General features: G+C 46.0%; 2 protein-coding genes across 5 annotated transcripts in view; one reads left to right on the top strand and one right to left on the bottom strand.

Annotated features, from left to right (window-relative positions):
- The window catches only part of SP4 (Sp4 transcription factor), a 51,150-nt gene extending 36,630 nt beyond the window's left edge, over positions 1-14,520 (bottom strand). Inside the window, exons 1-3 of the mRNA XM_084793865.1 lie at positions 14,435-14,520; positions 13,897-14,012; positions 11,824-13,378 (exon numbers count right to left, since the gene is read on the bottom strand). Of these exons, the coding sequence (XP_084649991.1) occupies positions 11,824-13,378; positions 13,897-14,012; positions 14,435-14,441 (1,678 nt within the window). The 5' untranslated portion in view covers positions 14,442-14,520. The remainder of the gene's footprint in view (positions 1-11,823; positions 13,379-13,896; positions 14,013-14,434) is intronic.
- On the top strand, positions 14,515-17,940 carry LOC311604235 (uncharacterized protein). 4 transcript variants are annotated; one of them, XR_014781411.1, is made up of 3 exons: positions 14,515-15,241; positions 16,543-16,706; positions 17,794-17,940. XR_014781411.1 is itself a non-coding variant. In XM_084793866.1 (2 exons), exons 1-2 carry the CDS (start codon positions 14,616-14,618, stop codon positions 17,885-17,887), a joined length of 720 nt encoding a protein of 239 aa, XP_084649992.1. In that variant the 5' UTR covers positions 14,515-14,615; the 3' UTR covers positions 17,888-17,940. The 4 variants fall into 4 exon arrangements, 2 of the variants coding, with proteins under 2 accessions (XP_084649992.1, XP_084649993.1); XR_014781412.1 differs by having other exon boundaries at positions 16,543-16,795; XM_084793866.1 differs by lacking the exon at positions 16,543-16,706.
- The last annotated feature ends 2,899 nt before the right edge of the window (positions 17,941-20,839 follow it).

Below are 20,839 nucleotides of genomic sequence, written 5' to 3'. Positions count from 1 at the left end.
TGAGTGACTGTATCAAGAGCGGCACTATAAACACGCAGTAAATGTCAGGCAAAATATAAATCAGCAAAAGGGAGCCCTCTTAGTACTTTATTCCTGAAAGAAAACTGAGATTTCCTTCCCCATTAGGGACATCCATAAAGTGGGAGTTCAGTCCCATGGGACTCAGCCTTATGAGGGATACATCAAGCTGTTCAGAATTGATGCCGTGTGTCTATCGGAAGTCACTGGTGTACAGTGAGGAATACAGACAATGAGTAAGTTTACCGAGGGCTCACTAAAAACCATCTACTTGCCCTATCATTTAAAATCAAAACACAGTAACATTCTAATGAAGACAAATGAGAGAAATTCTAGAGATAACAGAGTGCTTTAACTTCATAATAATAAAATCACAAACATACTGTCATCATTTATAGAATGCCAACTGTTTATATCTGAAATTGGTTCATATACAGACTTAGTTAGGAAAGCCCATCAGACTTATAAATCACTTGACTCCTCAACCAATCCAGTTACTACTTAGAATTACACTCATGTAAGCCTTCCCTCTGTCCTCTTCTTCAGTTCCCTGAATAGGTCTCATCATCTAGCCTAACAGGTCCCAGCCCCTGCAGCCCATGCCAGGCACAGTGGCCACTGACCACAGCACGCATCGCTATCTGGCTCCTACACTCTTGTGCATAAGCAGCTCAGCTTCTGTAAACAGAATGCTGTGGTGACTGGGCTCAGCATTTACAGAACTCTGCAGAGCCCCTCTGACTGGCTAAATTACAAGGGATCTATAATTTCGGAGGGACAGAGCAATGTTTTCCATTTCTCCTAAAAGTCCCATCACCTGAAAAATTGCCAAAACAGATAAATCATATGTATGTCTCTGTCCCTTTTATTAAGCACTACTCTATCCTGGTCATATGCTCTCATGCCTTCTGTTCCAAGGACTACATTCTCCTACAGAATTAAAGCTCTCCACCTGTGTACTTTCTCTTCAGTATCAAGATAATAGATAATAAAAACAACACTTACTGGTATATTACATGTATGTATGAATGTATGTATGTATGTATGTATGTGACACAACTACAACCTTCATGAAATTTCTAAGTCTATCCTAAATATATTATTATTCCTTGATCCATGTCTAAATTTTATCCAGGTGTGGTGGTTCAGGCCTTTAAGGCCAGCACTCAACAGCCAGAGGCAGGGGGATCTCGGATTTCAAGGCCAGCCTAGTCCACATGGTAAGTTCCACAACAGCTAAGGATACATACAGTGAGACTCAGTCTCAAAACCAACCAACCAACCAACCAACCCATGCACACACACACACGCACACATACACATACACACACACACACATACACATACACACACACACACACACACACACACACACACACACACACGCACACACACACACAGTGGACGTCCGCCTGGCCTGGCAGGCTTATTTTTCAGTTGTGCCCCTCTTCACAAAAGCCACTCTACTCAAACTATATGCGTAAGTGGGCTGAGTCTTCTACCTCATGGGTTTCCAGAGCCTTCATTCATTATTTTTAGAGCCAAGTACCACACGGTATTCTAATTACACATGTGTGTAAATAAAATTTGCAATTTCAACTTAAAGCACATGTACATTATGTTCTAACTGGTCTAAGATGCAAGTGACCACAAGAAAATATTCTGCTAACTAAAGTATCAAATGCCTTTGATTATTAAGTTATTTAAATTAAAAAAGATTTTTAAATATAAAGACTTAGTTTTTTATATTTATTTTTACATATACATTTATATTATTCCACATACATACAATAAACTACCTATAGCAAGAATAACCATGACACAATCAGGAATTATATAAATGTTACATTCTTAGTGTTTTGGCTATTTGTATTTGACAGCCTTGAAGAAAAACATCTTTCCTATCTTGGTGTGTCTAAAATTCTGAATGTAAATCAATCTCCATCACATCTTGTCATTATCAACTTAAAACTTCTATCTAGACCTAAAAACAACTTAACCCCTAAACAACCAAGCTTCACTGTAAAAACTAAGTTCTTACAAGGCAGGAAACCGTCTCCTGTGTTGTGTGGGGAGGGGGCAGGGGGGAGGGGGTGGAGGGGAAGGGGCCAGGGGGGAGGGGGACGGGGGAAGAGGGGACAGGAGGAGGAGGGGGAGGGGGACCCACAGCCCCTTCGGCTTTAGCCTCTCGGTGTCCATTACCTTGTAGAACCACTGAAGTGTAAAGAACAGCTGAGGTTTCGATCTAATTCTTACTATTTCTCTCATACCAACAGCATTTTACACAGTGACGCTTCCTCGTCTCAACCACCGTGACCTGTCGACTAAGTTAGAAGGACGGCAGCATCTTTCAGCTGGGCTCCTGATTTCTCTGCCATACTTTTTGCTTGTTTCTTGTTTGTACCTGTGATCCTAGCTCAGCCTGCCACCTAAACTCTGGGATTACAGAACGCACTACCCGACATTCTAGTAGAAAAGCTCCAGGTTTTCCACTAGAGAAATACTCCACTAAGTATAACTTGAAACACCAGCATCTCTAATGACTTCCGCGTGTACTCTGAAGCTATTCTACAGCAGGCCTGTGTTTCTACAGAGCACACAGAGAGCCCACACACTTGTGTGTTAGCTATAAAGCTCCCTGTGAGAGCATTATGCTTCTCTCCCAAGTTCATCAGCTTCACTCAAGATTTCCTCTTCACTTCTCCACTCCAAAGGCTCAAAGTCCACTTTGCAGTCCAATCATTGAGGCCTGTTTAAAGTCCTCTCTTACCTACAGACATCAAAGTCCCCAATCTCACCTGCCTCTGAGCTCTCATACTTAAAAGTACAAACAGGCAGTTGCCGGCCCACACAGCTATACCATGTCCTCAGCCGTCTGTCCTTTAAAGAAAGGTGAATACTTTCAGGGTCAGGGCTAAGTACGAACAGAGCAGACGTTTACTTCTTGCTACAGGGAACCACAGGGCTTCTGCTGGGCTTTCAGGCACACCCGTCCCTAAATCCTTGGTTGTACTTTACCAAAGCTTTCTCATCTGTTTTTACAAATTTCACTTAAGATATATAACTCAAAAATATAAAAATACTGACAAAATAGTGTCTCCGCACTTGACTATTCCCCATTTGACTACATTCTTCTGGTGAGTGGCATTCCAGAGACTTCACCATGTTACCACCTACATAGTTTTAACTATAACATGTTATCCGGTCTCATCTGTGTAACATTATGAAGAAGAATGAATGTCTATCACTATTTGGCAAGTTTGCGCAGTAGCAGCTAATGGAACCATTAATGAAGGGCACATACAAGCACAATCTAAGTTTTAATTCTTAGTCATGTTACCTGTATCTGCAGTAACTAACAATAAGCCACATCTCTGACCAGCGGAGCAGAGCATTTTCTACTTCCTGCCCTGCATCCCTAATGCAGAGGAAGTTTCAACCATATGCCAGACACACCCAGTACAGGACCAGAGATTCAAACACCCATGCTCTTAGGTTTTAGAGTCAGATGCAGCCAGACGTTCTACACAGAATGAGCAATTCTTCCACAGTCTACAGTCTCTGACACACTGAGAAAAGCCAACTGCCTAAGAAAGGCACCATCCCCTTACTGTAGAGCTCTGTCGCCTTCCTGCCCCTCCTCTCCTTTGTAAATATGTTACACAAACACACTTTGCTTCCAAGGGTCAAAACAGAACAGAACTAGTTCCACTTCAAACACTGAAGACAGAATCACAGTATCTTCTCTTGTTTCTATTTAACGGAAAAAACCTTGACTCTGATGATCACTAATATTAAGTATTTCCTACTCTTCACCCCAGGATCCTGGCCATGAGCACCATCTCAATTACAATGTGCTGCCCAGCACTGCACAGAGCAGTGCAGCCGCACAAGGAACCACAGAAGCCGCTGAGTTCCATGTGCACTGGTCCTACTGCCAGAGTCTTGGGGTCTTCACCCTGTAGGTGCACAGCTGGCCCTGCTCTAAGTGCAGCATCTTATCTGCTTTACCCATCTACCCAGCAATTAAAAGCATCTGAATCTCAATTCTATCTCCCATCATACTGGCACCATCGCTCAGCCTTTTTTCATTTGTGAATTCCTTCAGCCCAGCACTTAAAAGGGCAATGGGGGTAGAGTCACACTGTATCAAGGAGAGAATCTCATACCAAAGCATGAGACATTGCTATTAAGGTAGATAGCCAATAAATTTTTCCATCCAATTGTGTATACAGCTATGAGTCTCTGAGAAGCTGTGACCAGAAATGCCAAAATCAAACTACACTGTAGTTCTTAGTAAGCTATTGTACACCTGTATTCCCAGCACCTGAGGGCGCATGAGGCATGAGGATCAAGAATGTAAGGCCAGTGCTTGCCACTAAGCCTAATGACCTGAGTTCTAGTCCTGTGACCCCCATGATAGCGGAGAACTGACTCCCACAAACTGCCCTCTGGTCCCCACATGTGCTATGCTCCCTCCTCATAAACAAAACCTTTAAATGTAAGTTTAACAAGTTTAATAACACTTTCTATGGGACCCGAGAGCCGTGGGACTGGGGGAAGCAAGCCCAGAGCGGGAGTGGGATAGGGCCAAGGCCCAAAACCCAAAAATCCCATCCTGAGATGGGTAGGGTAGGGCCGCAACCCCCCCTGCCCTGGGTTTCCTTTCCCAGTACACATAGCCTTGCAGAGGAGGTCAGGGGGCCTGGTAGCCAGTGAAACTTCCTCTCCTCTTAATAAGGCCATGTCCTGCAGAACCCGGAATTCCTCCTTATGCAAATGAGGCATCCCCAGCGCCCTGACCCAGCCAATGGTGTACACTCACCTCAAAGCCCCTCCCCACCCTCCAAGGGTTTGAGTGGCCTTTGTTTCCCCCAATTACAAGAGCTGTCTCACTGAAGCTGCCTCCCTAGAGTCGGCTGTCACAGCACTCACAGCCTTTCCTGCCTCACTTCTCCTGCCAGGACCCAGAGGGCAGGACCCAGAGCCTGCAAGGCCGCCTTCCACTACATAGCCAGTCGCAGGACAGCAACTGGGTTGCATGACTCTATCTCCAAACACATAAAACAAAAAGATACCACTGACACAGTCCATGTGGCTGCTTGAAACCTCCACCGTAAGCTCAACTTGTAAACTGCAGACACTAAGAATGCCTGACACTAAGCATGATGCTAGCGAAGCAGAGACACACGCTGACGTCAGGGTTTATGTACCTAGGACAACTGGTAAGGCAGGAGAGAAACTCACTGCCTAAGGGAAAGTGTGTGACATAAAGGCAGCTTCTTCAGTGGCCTTATCCCCGCAGGCGCTTACCACTTTTATGTAGCAGGACTGGAACCAAGCATGACAGTAAATCATGACTCTCCCATTCTTTCCTAAAGAAACTAAAGCTCAGTGAGGCAGGAGGCAGGATGAACACAGTAGTAAGCGCTTGCCTTCTCCCTCCATAGGCCACACATGTCCACATCCACGGCCTGCCAGTCAGCCTGGAGTTTCCAGTGAGCTCAAGGCCAGCAAGGCTACAGAGCAAGATCTTTTTGCCTTTTTTATTTTCTCCATCCATTTCTAGCTACTGTTTCAGAGAAAATAAAATTCTTTAGCCTGAGGGTCATACACAGAATTTACTAATATCATCAGATACAAACTTTTTATTTTTATTTATTTTTTGAGATAGGGTCTCTTTGTAGTCCAAGGTGGGGGTGAAATTAATTATGTAGGCTAAGCTGGCCTAAAGCCGGTGGCAACCCTCCTGCCCAAGCTTTCCTGAATGTTGAGATAATCCGCATAAGATACCATGTCCACTTGAACTTAAGTCTTTCAAGATGAGAAAAATAATAGCACCTAGGTAATACCATTAAGTTCAGTAACAACAGACCAAGAGAGCTGTTTCTTCAATAATATTATATTTAATATGCTAGCACTGAATATCCAGATGAGGTAGGTACAATCTACCTATAAGGAGACAAGTAGGATAATTCTAATTCTCTAAATCCTAACTCTGGTTTTATTTTCTCACATGGTAATAAAAGATTTGGGTAAACTAGAAATAAAGTGGAAAAACAACCCTAACCCTGAGTGGAAGTCAAGATGATGTGCCCTGCCACAAGGTACACATCATTCATTTCTTCATTTCCAATTAGGACTAAGGGAAGAGAACTGAGGAGGAAGGGGGGGAGGGGGGCAGCTGGGGAGAGATAAAGCGCGCGCGCACACACACACGCACACACACACACACACACACACACTTGGTTTTTTGAGACAGGATTTCACTGTGTGACAACCCTGGCTGGCCTCAAACTCACAGGCATCTGCCTGCCTCAGCCTCCTGAGTGCTGGGATCACCCGCGCACCACCACACCCAGCTTTGAGTATGTTTTAAGCTGTCTTAGTAACTTCACTTTCATTAAGGTTTCAGTCGCCATGTTCAAGTTCCTCATTCACCAGCAGTAAAGATGGCACACATTATGTACCTGGAGGATCAGAAAAGCACAACTCGTGTGTGGCCTGAGGTCAGGCTCCCTCCATACTGCCAATCCTCAGAGAGCCATCCCCACCTACCTAATGGAGAAGCTGACCCATGTTTCTAGCTTCACTTAAAACAGTAAAATAAAATGCCTTTAAAAATAAACTTTCACAGCAATATGAAAAGGTCACAGCTGTAGGCTATAATCTCCAACATCTTTTCCAAGTAAAAAGCCATCTCTTGGGAAATCTGTTATTTCTGCAAGATTCTCCCACAGCATCTTACCAAGCTTCCTTCCCAATCAAGCTTCCTTTTCTATTTTCTTCTCAATTTGTCTTAATGCTTGTCCTAATATTCCTTAAGTATCACTTATATACTCTCTAAATTAGAAACTGATAAACAGCCAGGAACACTTGAATCTCCGCACTCCTGAAAGTTGGATCACAAGTTCAAGACCCATCTGGCCTTAAAGTAAGTATGAGGCCAGCCTGAGTTACACAGGGAGACCCTGCCATTTAAAAAGAAATAAAAAAGGACAAAACAAACAAACAATAAGAAAAGGAAGTGAGAAATGCTCTTTGTGCCTCTGTCCTTCAATTCCACACAATAGATGTCGTCTTAGTTAGGGTCAGTGTTGCTGTGATGAAACACCATGACCAAACAACTTGGGGGGAAAAAGGGTTATTTGGCTTCTGTATCGAGTCACAGTCCATGGAGGGAAGGCATGAACTCACACTCCAGGAACTTAAAAGCAAGAGGCGACGCAGTGGCCCGAGAGGAGTGCTGCTACCAGTTTGCTCTTCATGGCTTCCTAAGCTGCCTCTTATGGAACCCAGCACCACAGTGGGCTGAGCCCTCCCACACCCCCCGCTGAGAGCGTGTCCCACAGGCCTGCCGGTAGCCTAATCCTGTGGAGGCAGCATCTCAGTGGAAGGGACCTCCTCTCAAATGACTCTAGCCTGAGTCAGGCTGGCATAATGCGGCTTACAGGGAATACTTTTTAATCTTCCATGAAAAAAATAAAAAATGAAAAACGCTTCTGAAGGCTAAAGTCAAGCTGGTAGTTCAGAACCTAAACTTATAATGAAGTTCAATCTATTGACTGAGTATTAGAAGACGTTACTGAAAAAGTAGCAGAAATAACTGAGTCATCTGAGAGGAGATAGCCAAGCACAGGGGTGAGGATCACAGACACAGGTGTGGTTTTCAGATGCTTAGAAAGGGAAATCCAAACCAATACAGCATATGCAACAAAGAAAAACAGTATCTGGGTTAAATGTCAAACCAATTTTCTACTTTGAGTAACAGAGAAGAAAAGGTAGATGTTAAAAAGTTCATTCCACTAAGTTAAATTTAAATTAAACGAAAGCTTTCCGTTCTCTGGCTCCCGTTTTAAAGACATTAAGAACTGGTTCTTCCATTCCTAGCTTCAGACTGTATGCCCAGATTTTCAACTCTAATTCCCTGTACAAGTAAAGGAATTATATAAGAGACAAGTTCTTGAGCTGCCAGCAACATCTCCTCAAGTCTCAACCTCCTCTATGGGAAAACTAGCATAAGAATTTAATTTCTCTGAAACCGACCAGCAGCTACCTAAGCAAGCAGAAGGCCTACGTGTGAGTGTGGACACTCCGGGTTAATTACTACGACAGAAACCAAGAGGCCCCACTAGCTCTCATGTATAAAGAGATGTAATTCCTGGAGAGCAGAGGGCGTTGAGAGACTACTGGGAACACGTCTGTTTCACTTAGTTTAAACACAACTCAAGAGCTCGGCCGCCCCTGCTGTGAATAAAGGCGCAAGCCACCACACCCGGCTCAAATAAAGGTTCATAAACCCAGTTGTTACCCATCAAATTCTTCTTCCCAACAAGAAAACAAAGTATGTAGAGGGTCCAAGTATTTGATTATGACTACACTCCTAACTAATTAAATGTTAGATGCTTAGCCTAGAAATCAGGATTTCCAGACAAGACCAGAGCAAATAAAGATATTTTTCTGAATATATTACCAAGGGGGGAAAAGATGTCATGTCACAAATTGTGAAGCGCTCCAGCTTCAAACTCTGGGCTCATCCAATCGCCCTGCACGGTTCCCCGTTCTGTCCACATCATGGTGACCTCCTCTACTTCCTGAGAAGGTAAAATCAGCTCAGACCACAGAAAATCTAAGTCTTGTTCCTGGGCCAGTCATTATTCTGTCACCGGCAATTAACAATTTTTCCAAGCTCTAATTTTTTCATGAACATATTTTCACTTATATGTACAAATTAAAACGTTATTTTAAAAAAAAGAAAGAGTGTCCAGGGATGTAGCACAGCACGCATGAAGGTGCACATCTGCAATCCCAACGCTGGGATCAGCTGCTTAGTGAGTGTGACGTCTAACCTGGACTGTATGAAACCCTGTCTGAAAAGTAGAGACTGAAACCCTGGGGACCAGCATGAGGGGACGGTTGGGGAGGAGGAAAAGTGCGTACAGTGACTAAGGCAGGAGTAACTCTAATGCGCTTCTAAGCATAGTAGGATAGCTGTGGCTGGCAGCAATTCAGTAGCCAACAAAATTTAAATGTTCTCAAGACAAAGAAATGGCAAATGTCTGAGGTGGTGACATAAGTGCCCTGATCTTTCCATTACACACTGAGTAGTGTATTGAAATATCACATAATTATGTACATGAATTATGTATCAATTAAAAGTAAAATAACATTTTAAACCTGTGAATATTAACAGTAAATATTTTTCCATAAATTCGACACCACCATTTGGAAGGAAAACATGAGATAGCAGAAATTGGAGACCCAAAGTATTAACTCTTAGATGAAGACTCGTTTATAAAGGGTGCATGCAGGTGTTCTCTCTCCTTCTTGTTAAGAAAGTGCTTAGAGCTCCACTTCTAGTGTATTTAAAATGTAAAAAAAAAAAAAAGAAGTTAATGAAAACAGAGTAATTTCATTAGAATCACTGCACCCACTCTCGGGCATTGCTCCGACATTCCAAACCTTGTTAGAACTCTGCCAAGCACCTGCCTGTTGGTAAAAGGATAAAGCTGCTAACAGCTCAGCCTAGATTAACTGCACTTCACACAGGAGGCAGGATCTGTTTCTACTCTTTATACTATAGTAATCCTTTAAAGTATCAACAAAATTTTAAATAGTTGTGTTTCAACAATCCTTCATATGCAGTTTTCCTTATGCACTTAGGCAGATCTCCTAAACTATGTAAACTCTTAAGTAAAATTTTGCCCATGAAAACATAGGAATAACATATCTAATGGGAGTGTCCGGCACTGGGGTAGCCACTGGGGTACGGGGTGTGATGAGAGTAAAACTAAAATGGCATATTTGTCTGCAAAACATACCCTGGGCACGTAGGACCTGGCTTGGCACCCACCTGCCTCCACATTCTGTCTTCTGGGTCACCGCTGATTAGACTCTTGATTCCCAAACTTTATGTAGAGTTTTGGAATCACCTGGAAAAGTCTAAAAGGCAAATTCTCTTACTATTCTACTTCTGCCCCCAAATTTTATTCCTAGCAGCTGTATCTTACATTATTTACAATGCAACATTCCAGGAGTTGGGGCATCAGGATAGTGAATTATCTTCACAGTTAGTAAGAGGGAGCCTCTGGATTGCCAGATATTAATTACACAGCAGAAGAACTGATCATTTTTAACCTAGATTACAAATTACTCAATGCTATTAACCACAATTCAGTATCTTTTAGCAGGCAAAATGAAATGTAAATTAAATAATTTTTGCTTTGACAATGCAAACTGTTACTCAAACCACCAAAACCTGACGCTGTTCTGAAATACTCCAGTTAGTGCTCATGTTTAGAATGAGCAGGAAGTACGCAGAGCCAGGGCTGGGACAGAACAGGCACTTACATCCTTGGATACTAAAGATTTTAGGGGAAGAATTCCACTCAAAATACTGGCAATCTACACTATCAACCTAAGAGCCACCAGCTAAATGTGGCTACTTAAGTAAAACTTAAAATTCAATTCCTGGAGGGGCTGGAGAGATGGCTCAGAGGTTAAGAGCACCAGCTACTCTTCCAAAGGTCCTGAGTTCAATTCCCAGCAACCACATGGTGGCTCTCAACCATCTATAGTGTGATCTGATGCCCCTTCTGCCCTGCCAGCACAGCACTGCATACATAATAAATAAATAAATAAATAAATAAATAAAAACCACCTCAATTCCTGAGTCAGGCTGTTTTCATGAATTGTGTGCCCAGTTACTGCGTTAGCTAGTGGCTAATCCTGGGTAGGACACCTGTGCTGGGCAGTGCTGGTCTCTGTGGATAACTGAATTCTACAAGTACACACCAGCTGTATCAGCTGTGGAAGAAGAGCACCACCTAAATTTTTCTGCACCTTATTTTGAGAAAGGTCATTGAAAAAGGACAAGCATACTTATATTCAATTACTGAAATAGAAATTTTTAGTTAACAAAATCTGAAAAGATCAAAGTACTAAAATCACTGCCAGTTTCCATAACTCAGAATCAATGAAGTCAAAGTATTCATAAAGTAAGGTTGCTTCTTCCCAAAAAGATTATACTACGTAACAGAACTAGGTTTTTAAGTACTTTAGATGTATCTAATTACATGCATAAGAAATAGCAACTGCTTTTATAGCTGGTTTAAAACAACATGGCCACAATTAGTTCAAGTTAGTGATATTTTACTACCTACATTTTTAATTACTTTTCACCAACCTAACATGTTCAGATAACGCAAGGACCACAAGACTTTTCCTTAAATTTTATATATCAAGAGCAATTAAAGTCACAAGCCTGAGTGTAGCAAAAGACAGTCATAAAACTTAATGAAACAATTTGCAACTTAAATTTCTATCTTAACTACAACTGTATCTAGTTTAAAACTACTGTACACTAAACCAAAAATACCTCACAGACAAAATGCTGAAACATAAGAAAGCCCAATTAAAAAGCCTTATCACTCAGAATTAACATTTCCACAGACTTACAACCATATACCAATTCAAGTTAAGTCAACTTTCCATCAAGAAGAGATGAGCTCATCTTCACAAGAAGTTCAAGTGTACTCAGATATGATCTCTGCAATTATGCTCTAATCAGAAAATGATGCTTTATGAAATAATTTAAATTATTTAACAATCTCAACACAGAAAACCAAGTGCTAAAAGCTACAGAAGTAACAAATATGGCTGCTGGTGTTTTAGTCCCGTTTACTTTTGATCGCACTCCAATATGTGTACCTCAGAGCTGTATCAACTCTAGGGAGGGCGCCCAACGCAGTAACTCCATGACTAATCCCTGCTAATAACGGATTAAGAAGAAAAGATGTAGCTTACCTGCAACACTAGTGATCGTTACTGGGACTCCCTGAACTTGAACGCCCGCAGCACCCAGGTTGGCCACGCTCACCGTCTGAAGGTTAGGCACTGATGCAAGCTGGGCAGTGTTCAAAGTTATTGGGGCACCAGCAACAGCCACGGGAGCAATCTGAGCAAGAGCTGTGCCACCACTTGAAGACACTGGGGTGATGGTTAACTGCTGGGATAACCCAGAATTCTGAACTTGCAAATTTGAAAGACTCTGAATATTCTGGACCTGGACAGTTTGCCAGCTGATCTGCCCTGAAGGTGTTAAAGTTGGAGCCCTGATAAGCACCTGAGTCGGGTTGACTGCCTGAAGCTGAACGTTCTGCAGCGGCTGCTGCTGGATGGTCTGAACCGTCTGCCCTGACTGGAGCTGAAACGACTGTGGTGGGATGGCCTGGATAATCTGCTGCTGCGGCTGCTGGATCTGGATCTGCTGCAGGATGGGCTGGCCTACAATCTGCACCTGCTGAAGAGAACTGGACTGGTCCTGTGCGCTCTGTATCCCGTTGGACTGAAGCTGGCCGGAGCTCTGGGCTTCGGGCTCAGTAGCAGCAGGTGTCTGGGGCTCTTCAATGGTGCGCTCGGAACTACTGGCCGAGGTGCTTGCGTACTGGCCCGTGTCTGCTGAGCTCACCAACGTGTCGCTGCTCGTCAGAGATGTTGATGCAGTGGTTGTGCAGGTAGTAGAGGAAGAAGGGGACTCAGGCATAGTACTGGCAGAAGCAGCGCTGGTGGTGGGCGTGGAGACCAGCTGATTCCCATTGGAAGTCCCGCTATCAGTAGTAGCAGTAGGCTGGCCACCCTGCGCGGCCCCTCCCCCGGCTGTCACGTTGTTTATTACTGGCAAAGCTAATGTCACTCCTCCGATGTTAATTGGCAGCGTGGTTACAACCTGAGCCGGAGTACCAGGAAGGGTCTGCAACTGCAATGGGATGGAAACACCAGGCCTAATTTGTACTGGGACTGTCTGATTGGCCAGGTTTTGGGCAAGGATGTTCCCGGAAGCTGTCCTGTTGGCAGCCGTGAGGATAGCTTGATTGTTACCTGCAGAGATGAGCTGAATCTGACCCTGCAAATCCTGGAGAGATGAAGCGCTCGTTGGGCTGATTTGGATCTGCTGCCCTTCCACGGCCTGCAGCTGGGGGATCACCTGGTACTGCACGCTACCACCTGGGTTCTGGACCTGGATGACCTGAAACTGACTAGGGGCGGCGGGGTTACCCGGCCTGGCTGTGGTAGGGGATGAGCTCCCGTTATTACTGGCGGAAGAACTGGAGGAACTGGAAGCCGGCTGAGGAACGCTATTTTCTTTTGACGCAGGAGTGGAGGCAACAAGTTGCCAAGCGTTTCCAGCGAGCTGCGTTGTCACCAGCTCCAGCTGCTGCGGTGGGCTCTGAAGCTGCACCAGTCCTTGGCCCGGGTCTATTATGATCTGCTGCTGCCCCGTCGTCGCCTGAGTCTCGCCGGGAGTCCCTATCTTGCTGCAAGTAGCTGCCAGTAAAGCCAGAGGAGAGGGCTGAGAGTCCTACCCAAAATGGGAGGGGAAAGGAGAGGGAGGGGAAAAAAGTGGGCGGATTTAGTGGAAGACAGCAGTCGGGAGGGGGTTATTTATTTTGAGAGCTCTAAGTTAATCAGAACACACTCAACAGGCAGCAGAATTAAAAAGGAAATACGAACAAAAGCAGGTGATAGAAGCTCTATGAATAAGGGAGCAAGCCCTGTTACATGAAGTTTAAATAAAAAGATAATTTAGGGTAAACTTTCAGAAAAGTGTTATTCTTCTAAACTCAGAATGCCCTTGGGAAAATAGACACCGCTTCCTAACAGTCTGGGTTCCTGATGTAATTTTAAACATCGTTACAGCCTCGGCTATGGGAAATCGTCATGGATTTACGATACAAGTTCCTCACTCAGAAAGATGCTTTGAGTGGACACACACGATTTTATTCTGTGCTTTATACTTCTGGGTATTTAAAGGGCACAGCTCCCTGTCTTCCCTAAGGGCTTCGTGTTGAATTTCCTTTCAGCGTTTAGCGTCTTTACCTGGGAGCCTGAGGTTTTGGTTTTTTTATTGTTATTCTCTGGCTCAGAGGTTTTCCCTCCTTCTGCAGCCATCGCCGCCGCCGCTGCCGCCTCCTCCTCCTCCTCCTTCTTCTGGTCTGCAACAACCCCCCCACCCAACACACACGACAACAGGTTATTAGGATTACCATTATTATTATTCGCTCTCCTCCCTTCTTCCCCCCCCCTCGCTTCCTGAACATTAATCTCCATAAACCCGCGATCCGTGCACACCGGCAGGGGGGTGGGGAGAAGGAGGGAAGGGAGGAGGGGGCTCTCACAAAACGTGGTTTGAAACCCGACCCATAGGCTCCAGAGCAACACCCAGAAGGAGGTTGTTCTAGCTCAGGCATTAAGACAAAACACAGCCCTCCTTCCCTCCCCCTGGTTCCCTCCCGCCCTCTCCTCCTCCCCTCCCAGCATCTCGGCGGCCCCGGGGGAGGGGGGAGCGAGCAGGGTCTGGGGAGGGAGGGACGAAGGGAGGCGGCGAAGGAGACCGAGGGGGGTGGAGAATACGTACCGCTCATCCCGCATGAACAGGACAAACCCTCTCACAGACACTGGGATGGAGGTGGGTGGGGGTGGGGGTGGGGGCGAGGCGGGAGGAGAGGCCGGTCCCGCCCGCCCGCCCGCCCGCCCGCCCGCCCGCGGTGGCTCGGAGGAGGCTGTAGCTGGCACAGGCTCTGCCTCTTTTTCCGCGAATGGCCGCCGCTGGGCTGTGGCGTAGCAGCTCCTCTCTCCGCCCGAGCCCGGCTGGCTCGCCCTTGATTGACAGCGGCGGCGCGCGGCGCGGGCCGGGGGGGCGGGGCCTGGGCGGCGCGAGCGCGGCGACTCCCCACCCCCCTCGGCCTGCCTCCGCCGGCGCCGCCGACTCTCCACCCCTTCCCCCAGCGGATTGGCCGCCGACCCGCCGGAGCCGGGGCGCCGGGGGCCGCCCTGTCTCCTCCCCTCCGGCCGGCCGGTGCCCGCCGCCGCCGGGCTGCTGCCTTCCCGGCCCGCGCGGCGCTCGGTGGCGCTCGGCTGGGCCCGGTCGGGCGCTAGGCCTCCCGTACAGCCAAACTTGCTCGTCTCAGGATATCCCGCCCCCTACCCAGTTCCCGGCGCCCTCCACTCAAAAGCGCGCCGCGGCGTCCTGCGAGCGGCCGCGGGAGGAGGACGGGGGGCGGCTGGACTCAGAGGAGGGGAGCGGGGCGAGCGCGGGGAAGCCCGGGCTCCCCGCGGCCCAGGGCGCTGGCCGGACGGCCGGCTGCCCCCGCGGCGCGAGCATGGCTTTGCGAAGGCGCATCCGGACCCGGGCGCCCTTTTTCCCTGGCTCGGCTCTCATTGGGTGAGGTCGCTGACGCGCAGTGAGTCGTGGGAGGGGGCAGGCGGGCCTCTGCCGCAAAGGCTTTCGGGTCTTGTAGTTTGCGCGGGTCTTGTAGTTTCCTGGCGGAGGCCGCAGTGGCAGCTAGGCACCGCCTTCCCCCCCACCTCACCCGCCCCCGTCCCCCCCACCCCGAGCGCGGCCTGGCCGCGGAGCCTGGAGCTGCCCGAGGGGGCGGTGGCAGCAGGGCGTGGCCGGGGCCGAGTGGGAGTTGAACCCCGCGCGGGTGGGGTAGGGGGGAGGGAGGGAGGAAGGGATGGGTGTTGTTTGCCTGGGCCTATCGGCCGAGCCAGGCTGCCCGCGCCGCCTCTGCCACCGCCCCCTCTGCTGAAAGCCGCTCCCCGCGGGGCGAGCTCACACCCGGAGCGCGCGGCGATTGAGCGGGAGGCGGGGTCTGCGGTCCTCCCGGTTTGAATGAAGCTGACTTGGGGGAGCATGCATCCCCTTTTGGCCCCGATTTCTTGGCTCACCTAGCCCGCTGCTGGGGCCTGCCTGCGGTCCGAGCGCGAGGCCTGTGTTCGCACCGAGCAGGGCCTTCCCTTTTATTTGTTGGTAGCTCCCGTCGGATGCTGGTGCGGAGCGGGTGACCGTCTTCCAAGCGTCCGCCTTCTTGGCGCGCTTCTCCTAGCTTCCTAGAGGTCTCACAAGGTTGTCCCGGCACAGGAAAGCCAGTGTGCATGTGGGTCAGCCCTGCTCATGGCTTTAGCGCTAAGCTTCTAGGCAAGTGGAATTCGCATCTAGCTGCGCAAAGCACTTTTGTCAGATGCCCCAGAGCCGGCCTCCAGCTTCTCTCCAAAGACACTAAGTCAAGATACCAGGCGGGGACTAGTGAAGAGCTGGAAGTGAATCCCCAGTGTGAACCCCGGGACTAGACACCGTTACACCGCGGGCTTAAAGCCTTCCGTGGTCCTTGACGTGGACCCCACACGCAGCTTTGAGGGGTTTTTTGTTTGTTTGTTTTTGTCTGATGTGTTGCTAGTGTGAGTGAGGTGCTTTGGTGCTGTACGGGACTGGTGTTTCCTTACTCAAGTACGAGGGCTGATGACAAAACGTTGCAGGAAAACAAAGCAGCTCCAGTAAACCATTACAGTGTAGTCTACTCCACCTAAAGATCTGAAGATGCGACAGAGATCTGCTTCCACACACAGCCCAACTCACTGCACCTGAGACAGACCCAGTCTCTTCTCCAGCACTGCCCCCACCCAGTTCGCCACAGTCGAAGAAGACCAGGCATGAATGGGATCGTTCTTTGTGGTTTTCTTTAGAAAATCGGCCTCAGAGAAGTAATGACAGCGCATAGGTTTACAAAATGCCCTAGATGTTCTGCGCCCTGCTGATAAGATATGCTGGTATCCAGGAAGGTGACAGCCTAACTTTTCACCCTCGGTGGACCAAGAGCTGCAAAGTTTCTAGCTGGTGCGGACCAAAGGTTTTTATCCCGCAGACCTAAATTCCGATTCTGGGGACTCAGCCCCCCCGCTTTGATGCTATTTGGAGTCAGAGACCGGTATATTATGGGTAGGTGAGGTCGTGAATGTGGCACTCCATGAATAAAATTTAGTGACCTCAGAGCGTCTATCCTTTGCTCTGCCGTCCCCCGTGCGGAGCTCGGTGACCACACAGGGCTCCCACCAGGGCCTGCCCGGCCTCGCCTTAATAGCAGGCTCCTAAAGTAGCTAAAATAAGCCGTTGTTCATAACCGCGAGTTGTGCTATAGCAGCCTAAGCTTGAGGTATCGGCCTGGTGACAACTGACCTGCTTCTGAGGGACTCCGTTGTAACGTTACCCACCTAACAGGAGGCTTAGCTAGATGAGATAGCTCCAAGAGGACAGCCACTCCTGTACCGCCAGCCTCATGTCAGCAATGTCCTGTTGTACTCTGTTTACTTAGTATTTCTTTAAACCATTTTGCTTGTTTTTATAACATCTTTAGATGTTTATATTAGCTCTGGTACTTGGAAGGTAGAGGCAAGTGGACCTTGTGAGGTTGAGGATAGCCTTGCCTGTGTAGTGAGCTCCATGCCAGCCAAGCGAGATAGGAGGGTCCTGCCCTTTAAAATGGATGGAAACCTGCCCTGCTATAGAAATAATAATCTGTAACAAAGACTCTCCTTTAACCAAACTTGAGCCATTATCTGAATCTTGTTTCTAACTTAGCTTTGACCTTGAAGTGTAGGTAAACTTAGCTTTTCATGCTTAGTTCAGTTTCAGCAGGAAACCTGATGGGTCAGTTACGGTCTTCTACCCTCAGTATCTGACCAAATTCCCTGTGTCCCGTCCCTGACATCACCCTGGCAGCCTTGTCAGCAGTTTTCTACCCACTGACCCCATTGTCCCTGACTACATTTCTCTACTGGCCTTTGTTGTAGTCCCAGCTGAGCTGGGGATGCTGGCATGTCCATCACACCTGGCTTAGGTGGCGTTGGGTATCAGACCTGGGCTTCATGCATGCTGGGCAGGCAGGCTGTTGCTGAGCGACTTCCCAGCTTGAGTGTTGTGTATGTCTCCTCCTGAAGGTCCAGCCTCCCCTCCCAGAAGCCAGAGGTCAGGCCTCGGACCTGCACAGGCTGCGGATGCTCAGACGTGGGACAGGAGCACTGGGCTGCTTGACTGCGCGCCTTAGGAGAAGGAGCTGAGGCTCAGAGACGACGTGAATGGAAGAAAGGTTTTAGACGACGTGAATGGAAGAAAGGTTTCTCCTCTGAGTCCCCGTTAAGGAGCCGCGTACTGCTTCATTCTGCTCTCCTGGAAGTAGATTGCAAAAGGCTGAGAGAACTGCCAAGCCTAAGACGGCTCCACGCTGACCGTCTACTTTCCCACAGACTTCCCTGAGTGAGAGTAGCTGACCAGGCCTCAGACAGCTCAAACAGTGTGTTTACAAGTGGCCTCATTGGTACATAAGAGACCATGCATGGTACCATAATAAAGGCCTGGAAAGGGTTCAAAACTATATTTAAAAGGTAAATTTCCTAACCAGTAGTAACTATTTTTAGAAAGCAGAAAAAGTTCAAAGTAATTGACTTAAATATAGAACACTTGCAAGAAAGTGGGTAAAAGTTGACTGTGAATGTGTGGGCCTATTAAAGGTTACAACGTTTGTAAGTGACATTATCAAAGGAAAATGACCAATAACATCCAGATAAGCACCCAGCCAGCCTGGGTATGAGCAGCTGGAGTTGATGGCTCGGCACTTCCTGGAGCGCACTCCGGTCCTCAGTGGAGTGCCAGTGTGCCTGCAGGACATTTAATGCATGATTCCTAGGCACAGGCAGGAGGTCACCTGTGAGTACTAGGACACACTTGCCTACATAGTAAGTTCTAGACTATATATAGCCACACTTTATCTGAAAGAAAGAAAGAAAGAGAAAAAGGAAAAAAAGAGTAAACAACAACAAAACCACTACATTTCATGCTTTTAAACATGTCAAGTTTCTGATGTTATCCAGTTTTATTTGTTGTTAATTCAAATTACAATGGAATGAATAGTTCTTGGCAATTCCTGGGACACAGTATAAGACAAAACATTGTTGATTCTCTGCATTGATTCATATGTGCAGAGGTCTATAATGTGGACAGCATTTAACAAAAGACATCTAGTCATTGTAAAAGCTAAAATATAAACAAAATAGTTTCTTAAAGACTATAAATTGGCAATGAAAACATACATCATAAGCCTGGCTTCCTAGTGGGCGTGGCAAGCTCTTGTCTGTGCAGCACAGAGCAACCTTGACTCAAAACAACAAATCTGTGTTTAAAATGGTAATTTTCCGAAACCATTTGCCTATGCTTGATCCAGTACTTTTTTTTTACTGGTAATGGATTGGATTTTTGCTAGAACACATCACTGGAAGCAGACTATTTGGATTTACTTTCTAGTCTGTTACCAGGAAAGCTATAGTCTTGGGCAGGTGATGCTGACCTCTCTGAGCCTCCATCCTTGATGCTCAACAATAAAGACAATAATATTAGCATGGTATACACTTATTTTAGGAACTCAGTGATATTAAATTTTCCTAGAATAGTGTTTGGTAAATGGGGCAATGGGGGGGCGGTGCAGGGAGGTGGAGGTGACAAACGAAGTTCGCTAACTACCTTTTTTTTTTTTTTTGTAGTGCTGGAGGAGGTCAAACTTGAAACATATTCATTCAAAGCAAGCACACTATCATGTGCTAACCCCGTTGTTATAGCATTATCAAATATAACTGCCTATTCACTTCTTACTATTATAAAAGGTAGTTTTAGGAAACCAAATAAAGAAATATGTACAACAAAAGCCTCTCTATTCCATCCAGTTTCTCCTCAAACACTGAGGTCATCTTTGTTAACTACTGGGGTATCCTTTGTCACTTTGACTTCCATAAATTATACTTATGTTCATACTTGAGTATGACATTTTAATATAAAATTAGATATAGAAGCACATATCCAGTCACATATACACAAACTGGCCTTTTTAATGCCTTAATACATTATAATTATCTAGCAGAAAATATTAATAGAAATTATCATTTTAATGCAGTACATTACTTGATACTTGATATTTTATTCAGTATAAATATTGTTATCAATAGGACTGCTGTGCCTGACTATAAATAATTCATAATAAATATATTTGCTCCAGCACCAGCAAAGATAATTTTATACTGACACTCTGTTTTAGTGGGATGTTTTCAGCAGTGGCTTGATTTCACTAAGACTGGATATTTAGATTTTTACTTGATTTTTCATTTTTTTACATATACATTTATATTATTACACATATACAATGAACTACCTGTAGCAAGAAGAACCATGAAACAATCAAGAATTATATAAATGCTACATTCTTAGTGGTTTGGCTATTTGTATTTGACAGCCTTGAAGAAAACATCTTTCCTATCTTGGTGTGTCTAAAATTCTGAGTGTAAATCAATCTCCATCCCATCTTGTCATTATCAACTTGAAACATCTATCTAGACCTAAAAACATCTTAACCCCTAAACAACTAAGCTTCCTTATAAAACTAAGCTACCTGGTCTTCAACCCTATCAGAGACGAGAAAGAATAAACTTGATTACCTGGGTACACATTATATATAAATATTTCTACTATAATCTGAGGTATTTTACCCATATAACTCAATTATAATACAAGGTTTACTTCCAGTACTTAGAAAATGCTATTGCACGTTGTTTACGATAAATAAGTTATAGAAGTTACCTGTTAGCTGATCAAATCATGGTCATGTCAATCACTAGTCTACTTTCATCACAAGAATATGCATCTTAGGTGCGGCAGATAGGTAAGACTCTATAGAAAGATAAGCTAGGATAGTTAGTTACGGTCTTCAAAAAACCTCAGAGACATGCAGAATATGGCATTTAATATGTTTTTATTACTTTAAAGATTCACTGACAATGAGACAGGTTAAATCCTGGCACCACCCAGTCTACCTCACAGAGGATCATGAGCATTAGATTTTTAATAGCTACATTAAGATGACGGCATAAAAGGGCTGTTTTATTCCATATATTCACCTAGTTAAGTATAACAGTGCTCCTGTTTCTACAGTTTCACCAACAT

This window comes from Acomys minous (genome assembly GCF_964271855.1).
Source record: "Acomys minous genome assembly, chromosome: 8".
Lineage (NCBI taxonomy): Eukaryota > Metazoa > Chordata > Mammalia > Rodentia > Muridae > Acomys > Acomys minous.
The sequence above is the reverse complement of the archived record's forward strand: the minus strand, read 5'-3'. Positions and strand labels throughout refer to the sequence as shown.

Coding starts and splice junctions, on each gene's coding strand:
- LOC311604235 (XM_084793866.1), top strand. CDS start 14,616: ATGGCCGCCGCTGGGCTGTGGCGTAGCAGCTCCTCTCTCCGCCCGAGC. Junction 15,242..17,793: donor CCTGGCTCGGCTCTCATTGG/GTGAGGTCGCTG, acceptor CTCCTCCTGAAG/GTCCAGCCTCCCCTCCCAGA.